Below are 19,455 nucleotides of genomic sequence, written 5' to 3' on the forward strand. Positions count from 1 at the left end.
TGTGGTGGCCTCATATCTCCCTATGTTCTCAACAGTGATAGATTAAGATTTCTTTAGGGACTGCCTCTGCCACTCAAGTGTAAGCTCCAAAAGCAGACAAATGTGAGCTCAGCTCTGCCCTGAAGCACTTAGCATAGGTAGGACACGAAGCCACTCCAGTAATGACAGTGCTAACAGCAATAACAGTTTCTATGCATCAGTGGTGACCACCTCCTGGGCACAAGGCTGTGAACTTCCCTCAATTCTGCCTTGACATCCTTTCCCCCAATACCCACTGTGCTGGTTTAAACGGGAATGGCCCCATAGGCTCATGTGGTTGAACCCTTGGTCTCTAATTGGTAGAACTGTTTGGGAAGACTTAAGATATTTGGCCTTACTGGAGGGAGGTGTGTCACTGGGTGGCCCCTGAGGCTTCAAAAGCCCATTTCATTCAGTTTGTTCTCTTTCTTCCTTGTGCTTGTGGATCAAGAAGTGAGCTCCAAGCTCCTGCCTGCTGCCTGCTCCCCTGCTCCCTACCATGATGGTCATGGATTCCAGACCTCTGCAACTGTGAGTCCCCAATTAAATGCTTTATTTAATAAGTTGGGTTGGTTATGATGTTTTGTCACAGCAATAGAAACCTAACTACAGTGTCTATGAGGCTCACTGTACCCACCACCAACTGCCCCATTTCCTAGAGCAGGAAGCTAAGACCGGCTGGAAGTTTTCCAGTTAGCATCTCCTGAGGTTCACCTCGGGGAGCATGTGATGTGCATTATTGGGATACTGGGAGTCAAGCTCTTACTCACTCTGTCTGTCTTATCTCTCTCTGACATGTTCCTGTTTCTTTCAGCTATAACAGAATGGGCTCTCCCAGTTTGCAATGCTGTCTTGCTCCTTACAGCAGGCCATTCCCTCAGCCTCACCTCCTTTCCCTGTCATTATCCAATAAACCATGCTCTCTGCACACTCTTCTTCAGGCAAGTGCTCATGAAGAGGCCATCTCCCCCTCCCTGGAGGAACTGCTTCCCCCCGCGCCTCTGCCTGCCTGCGTGCCCAAGATCACCCCACACTTGCACATCTCTGTTTCCCTAGGCCTGAGCACTAAGGACTCGGAGGTCTGTCTTTATCTGCCTCCCTCTGCTTCCCTCGGAGCCCCATGCCCTCATCACACTCCTCAACATTTGCTGAGGAGAATCCCCTCTCCGAGGAGAATCCCCTCTCCGTTCATTGGGAACCATGGGAACCTCGGCATTCAGAGCTTAGGGAACCATGGGGGTGAGCTTTAATAAAAACCCTGAAATCCATGGCTGCCCTTGCCTGCCCCATCGACCATGAGAAGAAGCCATCACCCTCCAAAGCCCAGGAACTTCTCTCCTGCACATTTGCTCATTAATTCAGGCCCAAGACTCCTCTAATTAGGACACCAGAAACCCTGAATCTTACATAGAGCTGTGACAATAAACTGACTCTTGTCAAAGGAAGATCAGCTTTTCTGTATAATGACTTGGTGCCCCAAAGCAGCTCTGTGCAGAGATGGAAGCTCAGGTTTCAGATCCAAAATGCTTCAAATTCCATCTCCCTCTCCAAGGAGCTGTGTGATCTCAGGCAGGCTAAGGAACCTCTCTGGACTTCAGATTCTGTATGTAAAATGAGAAACTGCCAGCGGATACTCTGGGGATGAAGCATAATGGTGAGTAGGACCACAATCGGAGTTTAATAGGTGGGGCTGCTGGGGAGATGGTCCCTCGGAGTTTTCCTTGACTGAAGGGAAAGAGCGAGGACCCAGCCGCTTCACTTAAGGGAGGCAGGGACAGGAGGCAAAGTGGACTCTTGAGGAAACCTTCTACTTTTGCTAGTATTTATTGACAATCCTTACTTAAGTTTAACATTAATTACTTGTGACGTAATTGTTGACTTCTGGGAAGAAAAATCATATAGGTTTTTAATCCTATAGCCCAGGATAGCTTCGAACATGTGATGCCTCCGGTTCTGCCTCTGACTACAGATATTCCCAGTGCAAGCTGCCTGGCTTGGCCTAGATTCCGAATGTCTACGTATGTGTACACCAGAGCTGACAGCAGACGGTGCCATCAGAAACCCTGGCATATTTACTCCCTAGCTAAGTTCTCCTCACACCCACAGGTCACAAGGTGGGGACAAACATCAGTCATGGTAAGATCATCATGCGGTGATGTCTGTAGAGAAAGAAGCAGAGAGGAGTGAGGGGCTCAGACAGGCAGTGCATACACCCCACTGCTCAACACCTGACTGAGAACAGCAGAGTTGGCTCCAGTTTTCCAGCTTTGGTATGTCAGAGACAAAAGAGGTGGGTGCTCCCTTCTAAAAAAAAAAAATTGCCCTGAGGAAAACTATTAATGACTTTCCTCTTGGTGACAAGGTGCCTGACAGACGGCTGCCCAGGAAGGCAGGGTTTGGTTTAGCTCAGTCATCATGGGGGAAGGCATGGCTGTATGATGGAGGTAAGAACTGCAGCATCTATGGTAGGAGAGTGGGGCAGCTTGCTGACATCTCTGTAGACCAGCATCCAGAACCCAGCTAGGCTATGACTGCCAGTGTATGCTCCTGAGTCAACCCACTTGTCTTAGGTAGGGTTTTACTGCTGTGAACAGACACCATGACCAAGGCAACTCTTACAAGGACAACATTTAATTGGGGGCTGGCTTACAGGTTCAGGTTTCAGTCCATTATTATCAAGGCAGGAAAATGGCAGCATCCAGGCAGGCATGGTACAGGAGGAGCTGAGAGTTCTATAACTTCATCTGAAGGCAGCTAGCAGAATACTGGCTTCCAGGCAGCTAGGGTGGGGGTCTTAAAGCCCATACCCACAGTGACACACCTACTCCAACAGGGCCACACCTACTCCAACAGGTCCACACCTTCTAATAGTGCCCCTCCCTAGGTCAATCATATACAAACCATCACCCCACTCCTCCAGCTAGGCCCTAACTTTCCAGAGTTCCAAAGTCTCTCAAAAAAGAGCTACCAGCTGGGGAACCAATTGCTTTAACATGGGAGCCTGTGAGGGACAATTCATATTTACCCTGTAAGAGCAAGAGGGAAAATCACAATAGAGCAGGACAGAGAGCAGTAGCCAAAAGGAGGACAAGGTCCAGATAGAGATGGGGTGGGGGTCAACACCAGGTACCCACAGCAAGCATGATGCCTGCCTATCTCCTTCCCTCCTTTCATCCTTCTCCCTTCCTCCATCCCACCCCAGGATTAGTGATGTTGACTGTCTTTGCCCATAGAAGCTTGGAAAATTCGAGAATGTGACGCAAGCAGCAGTGCTCAGCTTGTAGAGACTCCTGGCCATCTTGAGCTACTGCCACTGGGTGGAGAAGCTAGCCGAGCCCCTTGCTATCTTGAGTTAACAACTGCTGATGTCATTACAAAGGCCAGACAATTCACAAAATAACAATAATAAATGACAATAAAAATACCCCCCTTCCCCGAAACCAGGCAAGAGAAGCCAGAGGATGATAGAAATGGAGAGGAAGAGAGATTGTTCCAGAAATAAAGCCTGCACCAAAAGGCACGTAAAACCAATAAACCACAGGCAGGGACTTAAAGCAGATAGAAACAATACTCTTTCAGAAAGCCAGGACTGGGTGTTGAGATGGCTCATCAGGTAAAGGCTCTTGCTGGCAAGCCCGAGGACTCAAGTTCAATACCTGGGACTCCCATGGTGGAAGGCAAGAACTGATTGGAAAGATGTCCTCTGACCTCCACATACAGGCTATGGTACATGCTCGTGAACTGTCTAGAAAACCAGGGAAGAAAGGATTGGTGAGCAGTGTGGACAGGAGGTGTGGAAACACCCCTTGCTACAGAGGGCAGGAATCCTGCTGGGGCAAGTGGAGCCTGAGTGGGATGTGGAACGTTATCAAGGGTACACCGGAAAGATAGGAGAGGGAAGCCTGGGATGCTCACCCATGTAGGGCTTCGTGCCAGCCATGGAGGAAGCCTTCTCACTTCCTTTCAGGACCGTGGCGATGTTGAAGTCCGTTATGTGCACGTGCCCTGCAGAGAGAAAACGCAGTTAAGCAGCACTGTGGGTGTCTGTGCTCTCTCCCTGTGTGACTAGAGGCTATGGTCTGTAGTCGGCGTGGTAGGCACAGGAAGCAGACACCAGGCCTTATGTCCATCATTAAGTAGCCTCTGTTCCTTACACTAACCTGCATTCTGGTTTTATGTGTGAGCTCACCACTGTGCGCATGTTATCTGTGTGATTATGTTTGTGTCGAGGGACTGGATGACACGTGGGTGGATATAAAGTTACACTATTCTGGAGATGGAAGGTCAGTCCGGATGTCATTCAGGAAAGCTGTGAGGGGCTGTGATGGGGAGGCCGTGGCAGAAGCTCAGGCTACGTTTTCCTGTGGTCGCTGGGCTCTTAGCAACCTGATTAAATAGAGGAGAAGATGTAGCCTTTCATCCAATCTAACATTGTGGCAGCAGAAGAAGGCTTGAAAAGGATGGTGGCCCTATGATATAGAAACTTAAGAAATGAGAGAAGAAAGAGAGAGAGAGAGAGAGAGAGAGAGAGAGAGAGAGAGAGAATGGGAGGGGGCAAGGATGTGAGAGGCAGGTAAAGAGAAGGAAGATGGAAGGGAAAAGAGGAGAATCCTACGGAGTCAGCACTGGCTGTGTGGAGTACTTGGCATGTGAATAATCCAGCTCCAAAGGACTCGAGGGGAAAAAATCTGCGCATCTTTGCATTTCTCTCAGTCTCCACACCACATAGAAATGGTTCCTTTGCTGTTTTGGAGATGAGGCACTTGGATACAGATAAGAGACCACAAGGAGAGTCTGCTTTCTGGGTACATGAAGGTCACCTGCTGAAGCAGGTGCAATGAGGCTCATGGGACTGTGTGCATAAGAGGCATGCCCAAAGCAGTCAGCCACGGTGGACAGAAAAAGCAACAGTGGCCTCAGGCACCAGCTCCATACTCACAGCACACAGCTGCCAGCACAGATGTGCAGCAGAGCTGTGGCCTCTGTCACAAGCACTCCAGCTCCCCCAGGCCCCGGGGAGAAACAGTAGTTATATTGGTTTCTCAATGATGAAGCTGACTTTGCCGGGGAGGTCTAGCTGGATGACGGGCGTTTGTCCTCCAGCTAAAATCAGGCCACAGGGCCCCCCGTTGTGTTCTCATCCCTAACATCAACAGGCAGGTAGGTTCACCTTCCCAAGTGCTGTGGGCCGTGTGTGGAAGGCATCAGCCTTTGTTGTGACCCCCACATAAGTAGGTCCATGCATGGCCTGCCTGCAACCACTGAGAGGGTCCTGGAGCCTGGAAAGGTAGCTTCTATTGTGCTTACTTCCATTTCTCCTGCTCTTTAAAAACTTTAACATTTATATTTTTAGAGTAATGGTGGCTCATTTGAATAAACCAATTAACACAGGATGGTCATGAGTTCCCTTTGTGTGAATCTATGTGTATGTGTGTTCTCTCTCTCTTCTCTCTCTCTTCTCTCTCCTCTCTCTCTCTTCTCTCTCTCTCTTCTCTCTCTCTCTCTCTCCCTCCCTCCACCTCTCTCTGTGGTGTATATATCTGTGCACATGTATGTGTGAGGTTGCACACACATACGCATGTATGCATGTTTATAGGCCTGAGATCAACATTGGATGTCTTTCTCTATTTCTCTCGCCTTACTTTTAGAGATAGAGTTTCTTACTGAGCCTGGCTAGACTTACTGGCCAGCAAGCTCCCAGCATCCTTCTGTTTCTGCCTCCCTGGCTCTGGGATGATGGATGTGCACTGAGACAACCAATGTTTCACATGGTTCTGGGGTCCAAATTCACCTTCCTGACTGAGCCATCTCTGCAGTCCCTGCTTTTCTCTTTCCACGTTGTCCAGGTCTCCATGTTCCTCAAGTCACACTGGATTGGCTAGCTTTCCCACCATTTCTCCCTTTGCTCATGTAAACAGATATTCACATAACTTGGGACTTTAGCTTGTTCTTGTAATGATGAGGTCATGTCCATTTGTCATCCTGAAAGTGACTTTTAGGTTTATTTGTGTCTCACAGACATGCTTCCAAGTTAGAACACAGAGATCTCCTTAGGAGGTCAGAGTCTCTTATCCTGTGCATTAGTCCATCTTCTGTTGCTATAACTATACACCTGAGGCTGGGTAACTCATAAATCTATAGCTTTGAAGGTTAAAAACCCCAAACTGGGCAGAATCTTCTCTGTGCCCTCTTGGAGAAAGGCAAGTGGCTGTGGCTGGAGTCAATCAATGGGTGGAGTCAACCCACCCATCCACTCACCACCCCACAGTCTGTGGAAATTGAGCCTTTAATCCATTTGTGGTTAACAGACATTTGGAAAAGGATTTGATAGAAGGTCCAGGAACAATGAGCTACCTTTTTCAGAAGTTACCATTGTTGACAGTCTCTGTCTTTTTCCTGTGTCCCATAGGGAGCCAGTTCTGTAAGACTGCATGCAGAAGCAATTGGCCAGTGCCAGTCAGATCATAAAAGTTGAAGAGAGAACTTCAGAAAAAGCAAACAAATGCCAGATCCAACTCCTTCACACCGCTGTACTTCAGCCATGTGAGTTAAACAAGATAACTCCAAACCAAACCAAACCAAACCAAACCACCCTCCACTGTCTTGGGACTGTGGGAGCTGGGCTCCGTGTCACACAGGTCAGGGCTACTGTCCTAGTTGATGCAGAGGCTGACTGTTTTCGGCAGGTCATTTGCTCTCTATGAGGTTCAGATTCCTTATCTGTGGAGGTGGGATAGCATTAAGCTCTGCTTGGGTGTTGTATCAGTTGCTTCTCCACTCTTGTGATAAAACACCCTGACCAAGCAACTTAAGGAAGAGTACTTGGCTTACTGTTCCACGGGGGTAGGGTCCAAAACACCGACTGAGGAAGGCATGGCAACAGAGCAGGAAGCTGGCAGATCACATCCCTACCTCACACAGGAAGGAGAGGAGGGAGAGGGAGAGGGAGAGGGAGAGGGAGAGGGAGAGGGAGAGGGAGAGGGAGAGGGAGAGGGAGAGGGAGAGGGAGAGGGAGAGGGAGAGGGAGAGGGAGAGGGAGAGGGAGAGGGAGAGGGAGAGGGAGAGGGAGAGGGAGAGGGAGAGGGAGAGGGAGAGGGAGAGGGAGAGGGGAGACTTCCACCAGCAAGCCCATGCTTCCTAATGCATTTGTAACTTCCTCAAACAGCACCATCAACCGGGGGACCAAGCTATGAGCAGGCCTATGAGCTTACAGAGATATTTCTCATTCAAACACAGTGTGATGACTAAGACTGATTGTCAACTTGATAAGATCTAGAATCATCCAAGAGACAAGCTTCAGGGCCCATCTGTGAGGGCTTATCTAGATTAGGTATGCTAAGGTGGGAAGACCCACCCTCAACACAGACAGCACCATTCCACGGACTGGGGTCCCGGAAGAAAAGGAAAGGACAAAGCAAGTGAGCACCAGCCTTGATCTCACCCTGTTTCCTCACTGTGGATTCAACGAGACCTAGTCTTTGATTGGTCGTCTTGTTTCCAGAGCAGTGGTAACTTTCTATTATGTGTAGACTATTCAGTTTAAGGGATTGCGTTATATTAGCAGGACCAGGCTAAAACAGCCTCCTTTTTGATTTACAGATATCCCTTACTTGCTTTGATAGACAGAGACCTCTGGTCCCTTGATTCCCTCATACAGACACTAGGTCCCATCATAGGGTGTTGTCTCAGTGTTCTGTTGCTATGAAGAGACACCATGACCATAGTAATTCTCATAAAAGAAAGCATTTGTTTGGTGACTTGCTTTCACTTTCAGAGACTTAGTTCATTATCATGATGGCTGGGAGCTTGGTGGCAGGCAGGCAGGCAGGCAGGCATAGTGCTGGAGAAGTAGTTTGAGAGCTACAGCCTGATCCACGAGCAAGAAAGAGGTCCTGGGCCTGGCATGGGTTTCTTGAAACCTCAAAGCCACCCCCAGTAACATAATTCCTCTGACAAGGCCACACCTCCTAATCCTTCTCAAATAGGGTCACTCCCTGATGACTAGGTACTCAAACATATGAGCCTATAGGGGCCATTGTCCTTCAAGCTACCACTGGTGTTACTTCCATGATGTCATCTAAACCTGATCACCTTTGAAAGCCCTTACCTTCAAATGCCATCTACGGCCAGAGCTTGACCACATGAACACATTCCCTCCAGTACGGCCTGGGCTAGACCTCTCTTATAGATACCTGTGCTCCCTTCCATTGTCATCCCAACTTCCTGCCCACCACTCCGCATGTCACCTTGCTCCTCTCCTTGTGTCCAGAAATCCTGCTCTGTTCACTTCCATTAGCACTGGCCTGGAGTAAAAAGATTGGCTGAGAGGTAATTGCGTGACTTAGCACCAGGCCCAGCAAGCACATCCTGCTGCCTGCCTTTGTTGTGCTTGCAGAGATAGCACAGGGGTTGACAGTGTTCATCTCACCCAGGGCTTTGTAACAGGGAGCCTTCTAGGCCTGCCTCTATAGCCCATGCTGGTGAGTGCTGTGCTTCCAGGGGACCCCTGAAAGAGGTGCAGAGACAGAGAGACTGGAGGAGCAGGCTAGGTGTTAGGATGAAAGGTACCCAGAGCCACCTCCTCCCACAGTTGTGCCTGCCATTAAATTGGAACTGGGGGCAGGCCCCTTTCAAGTATCTTCCTCACCTCAGCTGGCTCTCAGGATCCACCTCATGCCCAAGCCAGAGCTCAATGGTGCTGTTTAGATGAACCAATGGAAGCCTAGAGAGATAAGAACCAGAGGCAGCTACTTTGCCCATGGCTCTAGCTGCCCTTGTTCCCTGATACTCAGTGCTAAAAATAGCTGTGCTTTTGGGTTCTGTGTGGGCCGTGGAGCGGGAGGATGGCTGTTGATCTTCCACACAGATCTGATATCTTAGGTACCGCACACAGCTTGTGTGCTCTGGCCACTTATCCATACTGCAATCACAGCGACTTACCTTGGGAGAGAAAGAGAGCCAATCAAAGTCCACGCACAAGCTTATCAAAGCTTTGTTTGGCTCCTGGTAATAGAAGATTGTTCTTAGAGCAAGCCTTTGCCAGATAGAGAGAGGCAGGGCTCTTGGAGTACCTTCTATTCTGTATGATTTGGTTTCTTCCCATCTCACAGTTATGAAAAAGTGATGTAGGCTGCCTTTGTTTAATGGGACAGTTGTAAAACCCAAGCTAGTTAAAGAAATGATGTCCACTGAGGTAGTGTCAATGTGACCTGGGCATGCCTGGGCTCAGCTCTCCTTGACCTTGCTTCTGCAATGGCCATGAGAAAGCCATGGAGAATGTAATGTGCCTGCCAGAGTTAGAGCCAGAGAAGATGCCTGAGTCACCCAAATAGTCAGCCAACCAGGGCCACCAGAAATCAGACAACAGTCAGAAAGTCTCAGTCCTAGAGGTAATCTTCATTAGAGTGGCTTCCAATTCAGCTGGACTTAGTGGTGGTAGTAAGGTTGGCTCTCCCTAGCCTGCAGCACTTCTACCCAGGACACCTGTGAGCCAGCTGACTGCTCCTTGGTGATACTTTCACAGGGATGTAGTGGAATGGTATTCAAGTGGATTGTGCAATGGAACATGGATATGTCCCTTCCTCTTTGGCCCACTTTTGCCAAGTCCTCACTGCTAGGAGCTCTCAGTCACTAAGCAAGGTCACCATAACCCTTTCTTGCCAGATGCCTGTTTTTCTTTAGCTCTGTTCTTCACCCCTCAGGATTGTTCTACTTGGATGCTGGTTCTGACTCCAGATCTCAGCTCTAGCCTAAGAACTGAAGCTTACTCTGAGGCCAGGGAGAGCAGGGAAACTTGCTTGAGTGCTTTGGATTTGGTGGAATGAGCAGCTCTGAGCATCATCAATAAAATATTCATGTGTGCATGGATTGATGTTTTTATCTCATTGAAATGCAGCTCTCTTGTCTCAAAGATGACACCTAATGAGATGAATAGCAACACAGGGTTCCCTGTTCTGCAAATCGCTTCCTAATGTGGTCTTCAGAAGGGATGTGTGGGTGCTGTCAGAACGTGCCATGCGATGACCCACTTAGAAATATGCAGGGTCCTGCCCCTGGTTATGTTCTTACTGAATGGCACCTGCTCAATAGAAAAGCTTTAGAAAATGTAAAAACCTCATGGGATAAATGATCAAAGATTCAGAAAATTAAATTTCTGTCCCAATGTCCATCAAAGATGCAGCATGCCCTGTGGAGACCAGTGAGAGGAACATTTCTGTGAGTTTCCAAGGCTTCAGAATCAAGGTACTTCCATGGCCACATGAAGTCTGTAGTCAACTGTAGAGAGACACACTACTCTCTGTATGTATGTGTGTGTGTGTGTTCATGCATGTTCAGGTGAACACACATGCACAAGAGTGCATGCATGTGTATTTATATGAGTGTAGAGGCCCAAGGAAAAACCTTAGGGCTTGCTCCTCCAGCACCATCCACCTTTCTGTTTTTGATACACAGGCACTGGCACCTGGGCTCACCTATTAGCCTAGAATGGGCTGACCAGCAACTCCCCAGACTTCCAGCATTGCAGTGTGTAACTTCTCCCAGCATTTTTAGGAGGATGCTGGGGATAGAATTCTTGTTTTTTCCTGGCAAGAGCTTTATCTCCCGAGCCATCTCCTCAGTTCGTTGTGTTGTCTTAATGTACAGATGCAGGCTTGATAACTAAATTGAGTGCTTTAGGTAGAAGTAGTAAAATTGTCAATCAATGTTACCCTCTAATTCCCTCTTGGCTTCTTATAAAGCCACACAATATCCCCGGAACCTTGGACATCATACCCTTTCCTTAGCTGGAAAGATCTTGCTTCGACAGTGGATGCAGTTAGTTGTGGGGAACCATGAGTCCCTAAGAAATTTTCTTTGAATCCTGGGAGCTAAATGAGCTCTGCAGCTCTGGCACCTGCAGCCTCTAAGAGTGATGGAGCCAGTGACTTAGGACATACTTGCTTGGCCCAGGGGGGGGGCCTCCCATCCCCATTGCTTGTCTGATGTGACTAACTTAACAGTATTCCTAAAGTTCACATGCTAAACTGTAAGCCCCGTAGTTGAAGACAATGTGGATTCAGAGATTTGATGTTTCAAGAACTAAAACGAAGCCAGCAGGGTAGGTCCTACTCTAATCTGCCTGGTGTCCTCATGAGAACAGGACACAGCCATACACAGGTGGATGGATGAGTGAAGACCTATGGAGAAGGTGTGCCTGCATCCGCCGACCACCTCAGAAGTCTATGAATGAAGCTTCCAGATCCCTGTGTGTAGCTACAGCAGCCCATCAAGCTGGCACGTCAGGCTCTGATGGACAGGTTCCCTTGCTGCTCATGTTGGGGTCCCGTGGAGACTCATCTGCTACTACTGGTCCGTTTTCCACACTCTAGCTCTGGTGTCTCTCCAACACACTTGATATTAATTCTCCAGTGGCTCCCATGTCCTTCCTGATGAACTCCAGATCACTGAATGGGGAAATGAGGCCCAGAGAGACCTGACCCCTTTCATGTAGGACTGGGAGATAAAGCTCTCTTCTCCCTAGCTGTTCCCTAGGCTTTTTTTCTATTGCATCCTTGTCTGCTGCAACATCATCCCACCTTCATTGTAGGGACTTCCCTTAGCCTTCCTACCCATGCCTCTTAGATCTCAGCAACTTATCCAGTCCATGCAACAATGCTGTGACGTCTGCAGGGTTGGGACCACACACAACCAGTTTGCCCAGGTCCTTCTGTGCGGCAGCTTTGGGAGGAGTGGGGATGGCTGTAGGGATCACACCAGAGCCATGAGACGAATTGGGTCCCAGGCTTCCCTGATGGCTTTCTAGGGGAATTTTCAAAAATGAAGGGGCTATGATCTCCCATGAGTTGGTTGGCTTCCTGCCTAGATTCTGCCTTAGGACAGCTGTCTGCAGCTTGAACATGCCTGCCCAGAAGTCCTCTCCATCAGCGGGATATCAGGGGATGCTACTCAGCACCAGTCTTGCGGACTGCTTTTCCCTGAAGGCTGTTTCCCTGGGAACTCTGCAATAGGTACTTGCACCCCTCTTCATCTTTATTTTACATGCTTCTATGACCTGAGCTTGGGTGTGTCTGACTAGAGAAAGGGCAGGTAAGAGGGTGGGTACTGCTCCCAGCACCTCACATACAATGCCCTCAGTCCTTCTGCACCTCTGCACAGGACTAGGACATTACTGAAATCCCACACTCTGGTCCTCACTGTGCCCTGCTGTCATCCACAAACTAAGATCTAAACAGCAATGATTTCACAGAGGATGCCTGAGAATAGTTAAACCCAACTTACTATGACAGGACATTGCCAACAAAGTGACACACGCCTCTGTCAGGACTGGAATGGTACACATGTTTTCTAGAGCACCTAAGATCCATTTCCCCATCCCTCATTGATCTCCCATACCTCGTGCTACACTGGGACCCTAGGAAAGGGGGGAGGAGGGGTTGACTCACCATGCTCATCCAGTAGGATGTTGTCTGGCTTGATGTCTCTGCAAGAGAAACACAAGGAAAGGTGTGAATCCTGAACCGGAAAGGCCACCAAAGTCTCAGGCTAGAGAACAAGGGGGGAGCTTAGGGTGCTGCCTCTAACTTGAAGTGAGGCCTCAGAGGGCTGACCTCAGTGTGACAACAGAACCTCTGAGAAATCAGAACTTCCTTTTCTTTCTGGACCCCTGAGCAATCTGTCTGTTCTGGGGTCTTCTTAATGTTGACCTTTCAACACTAGCTGTAATGTTAAGAAGAATCTGTCCCGGGCTTGGGAGGCGGCCTCAGCCTCAGCAGCAGCGGTCGCCATCTGGGTTCCGGGACTCCGCGGGACCTAGGAAATTAGTCTGAACAGGTTAGAGGGTGCGCCAGAGAACCGGACAGCTTCTGGGACGGGCGGAAGCACAGAGCCGCTGAGGCAGCAGCCTGGGCGGGCCGCAGACAACCGGCCACCATCCGGACCAGAGGACAGGTGTCCGCCTGGCTTGGGAGGCGGCCTCAGCCTCAGCAGCAGCGGTCGCCATCTTGGTTCTGGGACTCAGCAGAACTTAGGAAATTAGTCTGAACAGGTTAGAGGGTGCGCCAGAGAACCGGACAGCTTCTGGGACGGGCAGAAGCACAGAGCTGCTGAGGCAGCACTCTTGGCGGGCCGCAGACAGCCGGCCACCGTCCGGACCAGAGGACAGGTGTCCGCCTGGCTCGGGAGACGGCCTCAGCCTCAGGAGCAGCGGTCACCATCTTGGTTCCAGGACTCCCTGGAACTTAGGATTTTAGTCTGCACAGGTGAGAGTCTGCACCACAGAAGCTGACAGCTTCTGGGAACTGCCAAAGCAACACAGCTTCTGAGAGAGGCCCTGTTTTGGGCCTTCTTCTTCGACCAGGAGGAGGTCCAAAAACAAGATATCTGCGCACCTTCCCTGTAAGAGAGCTTGCCAGCAGAGAGTGCTCTGAGCACTGAAACTCAGAGGAGAGAATCTGTCTCCCAGGTCTGCTGAGAGACGGTAACAGAATCACCAGAAGAACAATCTCTAAACAGAGTCAACTATAATTACTAACTCCAGAGATTACCAGATGGCGAAAGGTAAATGTAGGAATCCTACTAACAGGAACCAAGACCACTCACCATCATCAGAACCCAGCACTCCCACTTCGCCCAGTCCAGGGCACCCCAACACACCCGAAAACCTAGACCTAGATTTAAAAGCATATCTCATGATGATGGTAGAGGACATCAAGAAGGACTTTAATAAATCACTTAAAGAAATACAGGAGAACACTGCTAAAGAGTTACAAGTCCTTAAAGAAAAACAGGAAAACACAATAAAACAGGTAGAAGTCCTTACAGAAAAAGAGGAAAAAACATACAAACAGGTGATGGAAATGAACAAAACCATACTAGACCTAAAAAGGGAAGTAGACACAATAAAGAAAACTCAAAGTGAGGCAACACTGGAGATAGAAACCCTAGGAAAGAAATCTGGAACCATAGATTTGAGCATCAACAACAGAATACAAGAGATGGAAGAGAGAATCTCAGGTGCAGAAGATTCCATAGAGAACATCGGCACAACAATCAAAGAAAATGGAAAATGCAAAAAGATCCTAACTCAAAATATCCAGGAAATCCAGGACACAATGAGAAGACCAAACCTACGGATAATAGGAGTGGATGAGAATGAAGATTTTCAACTCAAAGGACCAGCAAACATCTTCAACAAAATTATTGAAGAAAACTTCCCAAATATAAAGAAAGAGATACCTATGAACATACAAGAAGCCTACAGAACTCCAAATAGACTGGACCAGAAAAGAAATTCCTCCCGACACATAATAATCAGAACAACAAATGCACTAAATAAAGATAGAATACTAAAAGCGGTAAGGGAAAAAGGTCAAGTAACATACAAAGGCAAGCCTATCAGAATTACACCAGATTTTTCACCAGAGACTATGAAAGCCAGAAGAGCCTGGACAGATGTTATACAGACACTAAGAGAACACAAATTCCAGCCCAGGCTACTATACCCAGCCAAACTCTCAATTACCATAGATGGAGAAACCAAAGTATTCCACGACAAAACCAAATTCACACATTATCTCTCCACGAATCCAGCCCTTCAAAGGTTAATAACAGAAAAAAACCAATACAAGAACGGGAACAATGCCCTAGAAAAAACAAGAAGGTAATCCCTCAACAAACCTAAAAGAAGACAGCCACAAGAACAGAATGCCAACTTTAACAACAAAAATAACAGGAAGCAACAATTACTTTTCCTTAATATCTCTTAACATCAATGGTCTCAACTCCCCAATAAAAAGACATAGACTAACAAACTGGCTACACAAACAAGACCCAACATTTTGCTGTTTACAGGAGACACATCTCAGAGAAAAAGATAGACACTACCTCAGAATAAAAGGCTGGAAAACAATTTTCCAAGCAAATGGTATGAAGAAACAAGCTGGAGTAGCCATCCTAATATCTGATAAGATTGACTTCCAACCCAAAGTCATCAAAAAAGACAAGGAGGGGCACTTTGTTCTCATCAAAGGTAAAATCCTCCAAGAGGAACTCTCAATTCTGAATATCTATGCTCCAAATACAAGGGCAGCCACATTCATTAAAGAAACTTTAGTAAAGCTCAAGGCACACATTGCACCCTACACAATAATAGTGGGAGACTTCAACACACCACTTTCATCAATGGACAGATCATGGAAACAGAAACTAAACAGGGACACAGTGAAACTAACAGAAGTGATGAAACAAATGGATCTGACAGATATCTACAGAACATTTTATCCTAAAACAAAAGGATATACCTTCTTCTCAGCACCTCCTGGTACCTTCTCCAAAATTGACCACATAATAGGTCACAAAACAGGCCTCAACAGATTCAAAAATATTGAAATTGTCCCATGTATCCTATCAGATCACCATGCACTAAGGCTGATCTTCAATAACAAAAAAAATAACAGAAAGCCAACACTCACGTGGAAACTGAACAACACTCTTCTCAATGATACCTTGATCAAGGAAGGAATAAAGAAAGAAATTAAAGACTTTTTAGAGTTTAATGAAAATGAAGCCACAACGTACCCAAACCTTTGGGACACAATGAAAGCATTTCTAAGAGGGAAACTCATAGCTCTGAGTGCCTCCATGAAGAAACGGGAGAGAGCACATACTAGCAGCTTGACAACACATCTAAAAGCTCTAGAAAAAAAGGAAGCAAATTCACCCAAGAGAAGTAGACGGCAGGAAATAATCAAACTCAGGGGTGAAATCAACCAAGTGGAAACAAGAAGAACTATTCAAAGAATTAACCAAACAAGGAGTTGGTTCTTTGAGAAAATCAACAAGATAGATAAACCCTTAGCTAGACTCACTAGAGGGCACAGAGACAAAATCCTAATTAACAAAATCAGAACTGAAAAGGGAGACATAACAACAGATCCTGAAGAAATCCAAAACACCATCAGATCCTTCTACAAAAGGCTATACTCAACAAAACTGGAAAACCTGGACGAAATGGACAAATTTCTGGACAGATACCAGGTACCAAAGTTGAATCAGGATCAAGTTGACCATCTAAACAGTCCCATATCCCCTAAAGAAATAGAAGCAGTTATAAATAGTCTCCCAGCCAAAAAAAGCCCAGGACCAGACGGGTTTAGTGCAGAGTTCTATCAGACCTTCAAAGAAGATCTACTTCCAGTTCTGCACAAACTTTTTCACAAGATAGAAGTAGAAAGTACTCTACCCAACTCATTTTATGAAGCCACTATTACTCTGATACCTAAACCACAGAAAGATCCAACAAAGATAGAGAACTTCAGACCAATTTCTCTTATGAATATCGATGCAAAAATCCTCAATAAAATTCTCGCTAACCGAATCCAAGAACACATTAAAGCAATCATCCATCCTGACCAAGTAGGTTTTATTCCAGGAATGCAGGGATGGTTTAATATACGAAAATCCATCAATGTAATCCACTATATAAACAAACTCAAAGACAAAAACCACATGATCATCTCGTTGGATGCAGAAAAAGCATTTGACAAGATCCAACACCCATTCATGATAAAAGTTCTGGAAAGATCAGGAATTCAAGGCCCATACCTAAACATGATAAAAGCAATCTACAGCAAACCAGTAGCCAACATCAAAGTAAATGGAGAGAAGCTGGAAGCAATCCCACTAAAATCAGGGACTAGACAAGGCTGCCCACTTTCTCCCTACCTTTTCAACATAGTACTTGAAGTATTAGCCAGAGCAATTCGACAACAAAAGGAGATCAAGGGGATACAAATTGGAAAGGAGGAAGTCAAAATATCACTTTTTGCAGATGATATGATAGTATATATAAGTGACCCTAAAAATTCCACCAGAGAACTCCTAAACCTGATAAACAGCTTCGGTGAAGTAGCTGGATATAAAATTAACTCAAACAAGTCAATGGCCTTTCTCTACACAAAGAATAAACAGGCTGAGAAAGAAATTAGGGAAACAACACCCTTCTCAATAGTCACAAATAATATAAAATATCTCGGCGTGACTCTAACTAAAGAAGTGAAAGATCTGTATGATAAAAACTTCAAGTCTCTGAAGAAAGAAATTAAAGAAGATCTCAGAAGATGGAAAGATCTCCCATGCTCATGGATTGGCAGGATCAATATTGTAAAAATGGCTATCTTGCCAAAAGCAATCTACAGATTCAATGCAATCCCCATCAAAATTCCAACTCAATTCTTCAACGAATTAGAAGGAGCAATTTGCAAATTCATCTGGAATAACAAAAAACCTAGGATAGCAAAAACTCTTCTCAAGGATAAAAGAACCTCTGGTGGAATCACCATGCCTGACCTAAAGCTTTACTACAGAGCAATTGTGGTAAAAACTGCATGGTACTGGTATAGAGACAGACAAGTAGACCAATGGAATAGAATTGAAGACCCAGAAATGAACCCACACACCTATGGTCACTTGATCTTCGACAAGGGAGCTAAAACCATCCAGTGGAAGAAAGACAGCATTTTCAACAAATGGTGCTGGCACAACTGGTTGTTATCATGTAGAAGAATGCGAATCGATCCATACTTATCTCCTTGTACTAAGGTCAAATCTAAATGGATCAAAGAACTTCACATAAAACCAGAGACACTGAAACTTATAGAGGAGAAAGTGGGGAAAAGCCTTGAAGATATGGGCACAGGGGAAAAATTCCTGAACAGAACAGCAATGGCTTGTGCTGTAAGATCGAGAATTGACAAATGGGACCTAATGAAACTCCAAAGTTTCTGCAAGGCAAAAGACACCGTCAATAAGACAAAGAGACCACCAACAGATTGGGAAAGGATCTTTACCTATCCTAAATCAGATAGGGGACTAATATCCAACATATATAAAGAACTCAAGAAGGTGGACTTCAGAAAATCAAACAACCCCATTAAAAAATGGGGCTCAGAACTGAACAAAGAATTCTCACCTGAGGAATACCGAATGGCAGAGAAGCACCTGAAAAAATGTTCAACATCCTTAATCATCAGGGAAATGCAAATCAAAACAACCCTGAGATTCCTCCTCACACCAGTCAGAATGTCTAAGATCAAAAATTCAGGTGACAGCAGATGCTGGCGAGGATGTGGAGAAAGAGGAACACTCCTCCATTGTTGGTGGGATTGCAGGCTTGTACAACCACTCTGGAAATCCGTCTGGCGGTTCCCCAGAAAATTGGACATAGTACTACCGGAGGATCCAGCAATACCTCTCCTGGGCATATATCCAGAAGATGCCCCAACTGGTAAGAAGGACACATGCTCCACTATGTTCATAGCAGCCTTATTTATAATAGCCAGAAGCTGGAAAGAACCCAGATGCCCCTCAACAGAGGAATGGATACAGAAAATGTGGTACATCTACACAATGGAGTACTACTCAGCTATTAAAAAGAATGAATTTATGAAATTCCTAGCCAAATGGATGGACCTGGAGGGCATCATCCTGAGTGAGGTAACACATTCACAAAGGAATTCACACAATATGTACTCACTGATAAGTGGATATTAGCCCAAAACCTAGGATACCCAAGATATAAGATACAATTTCCTAAACACATGAAACTCAAGAAAAATGAAGACTGAAGTGTGGACACTATGCCCCTCCTTAGAAGTGGGAACAAAACACCCTTGGAAGGAGTTACAGAGACAAAGTTTGGAGCTGAGATGAAAGGATGGACCATGTAGAGACTGCCTTATCCAGGGATCCACCCCATAATCAGCATCCAAACGCTGACACCATTGCATACACTAGCAAGATTTTATCGAAAGGACCCAGATGTAGCTGTCTCTTGTGAGACTATGCCGGGGCCTAGCAAACACAGAAGTGGATGCCCACAGTCAGCTAATGGATGGATCACAGGGCTCCCAATGGAGGAGCTAGAGAAAGTACCCAAGGAGCTAAAGGGATCTGCAACCCTATAGGTGGATCAACATTATGAACTAACCAGTACCCCGGAGCTCTTGACTCTAGCTGCATATGTATCAAAAGATGGCCTAGTCGGCCATCACTGGAAAGAGAGGCCCATTGGACACACAAACTTTATATGCCCCAGAACAGGGGAACGCCAGGGCCAAAAAGGGGGAGTGGGCGGGTAGGGGAGTGGGGGTGGGTGGGTATGGGGGACTTTTGGTATAGCATTGGAAATGTAAATGAGCTAAATACCTAATAAAAAATGGAAAGAAAAAAAAAAAAGAAGAAGAAGAAGAATCTGTCCCCTGTGAGTTGAAATTGTTATGTTCCTTGTCGTAATAGAGGTGGTAGGTTAAGAGTGAGGCATGTATCAGTAGACAGAGACACTTCTCTGCCCTTCAACCTTCCAACCTTAGAGCCTGGAAACACTGTAAAATATAACTAAAAGGGGCTGGGGAGCTGCCTCAGTCAGTGGGGTGCCTGTGA

The 19,455-nt window shown here is 46.5% G+C and overlaps 1 protein-coding gene across 1 annotated transcript in view; it reads right to left on the reverse strand.

The window, feature by feature from the left end:
* Stk32b (serine/threonine kinase 32B) overlaps positions 1-19,455 on the reverse strand; it is a 270,329-nt gene that overhangs the window by 39,703 nt on the left and 211,171 nt on the right. Inside the window, exons 5-6 of the mRNA NM_022416.2 lie at positions 12,462-12,499; positions 3,934-4,023 (exon numbers count right to left, since the gene is read on the reverse strand). Of these exons, the coding sequence (NP_071861.1) occupies positions 3,934-4,023; positions 12,462-12,499 (128 nt within the window). The remainder of the gene's footprint in view (positions 1-3,933; positions 4,024-12,461; positions 12,500-19,455) is intronic.

Source organism: Mus musculus, chromosome 5 (genome assembly GCF_000001635.26).
Source record: "Mus musculus strain C57BL/6J chromosome 5, GRCm38.p6 C57BL/6J".
Lineage (NCBI taxonomy): Eukaryota > Metazoa > Chordata > Mammalia > Rodentia > Muridae > Mus > Mus musculus.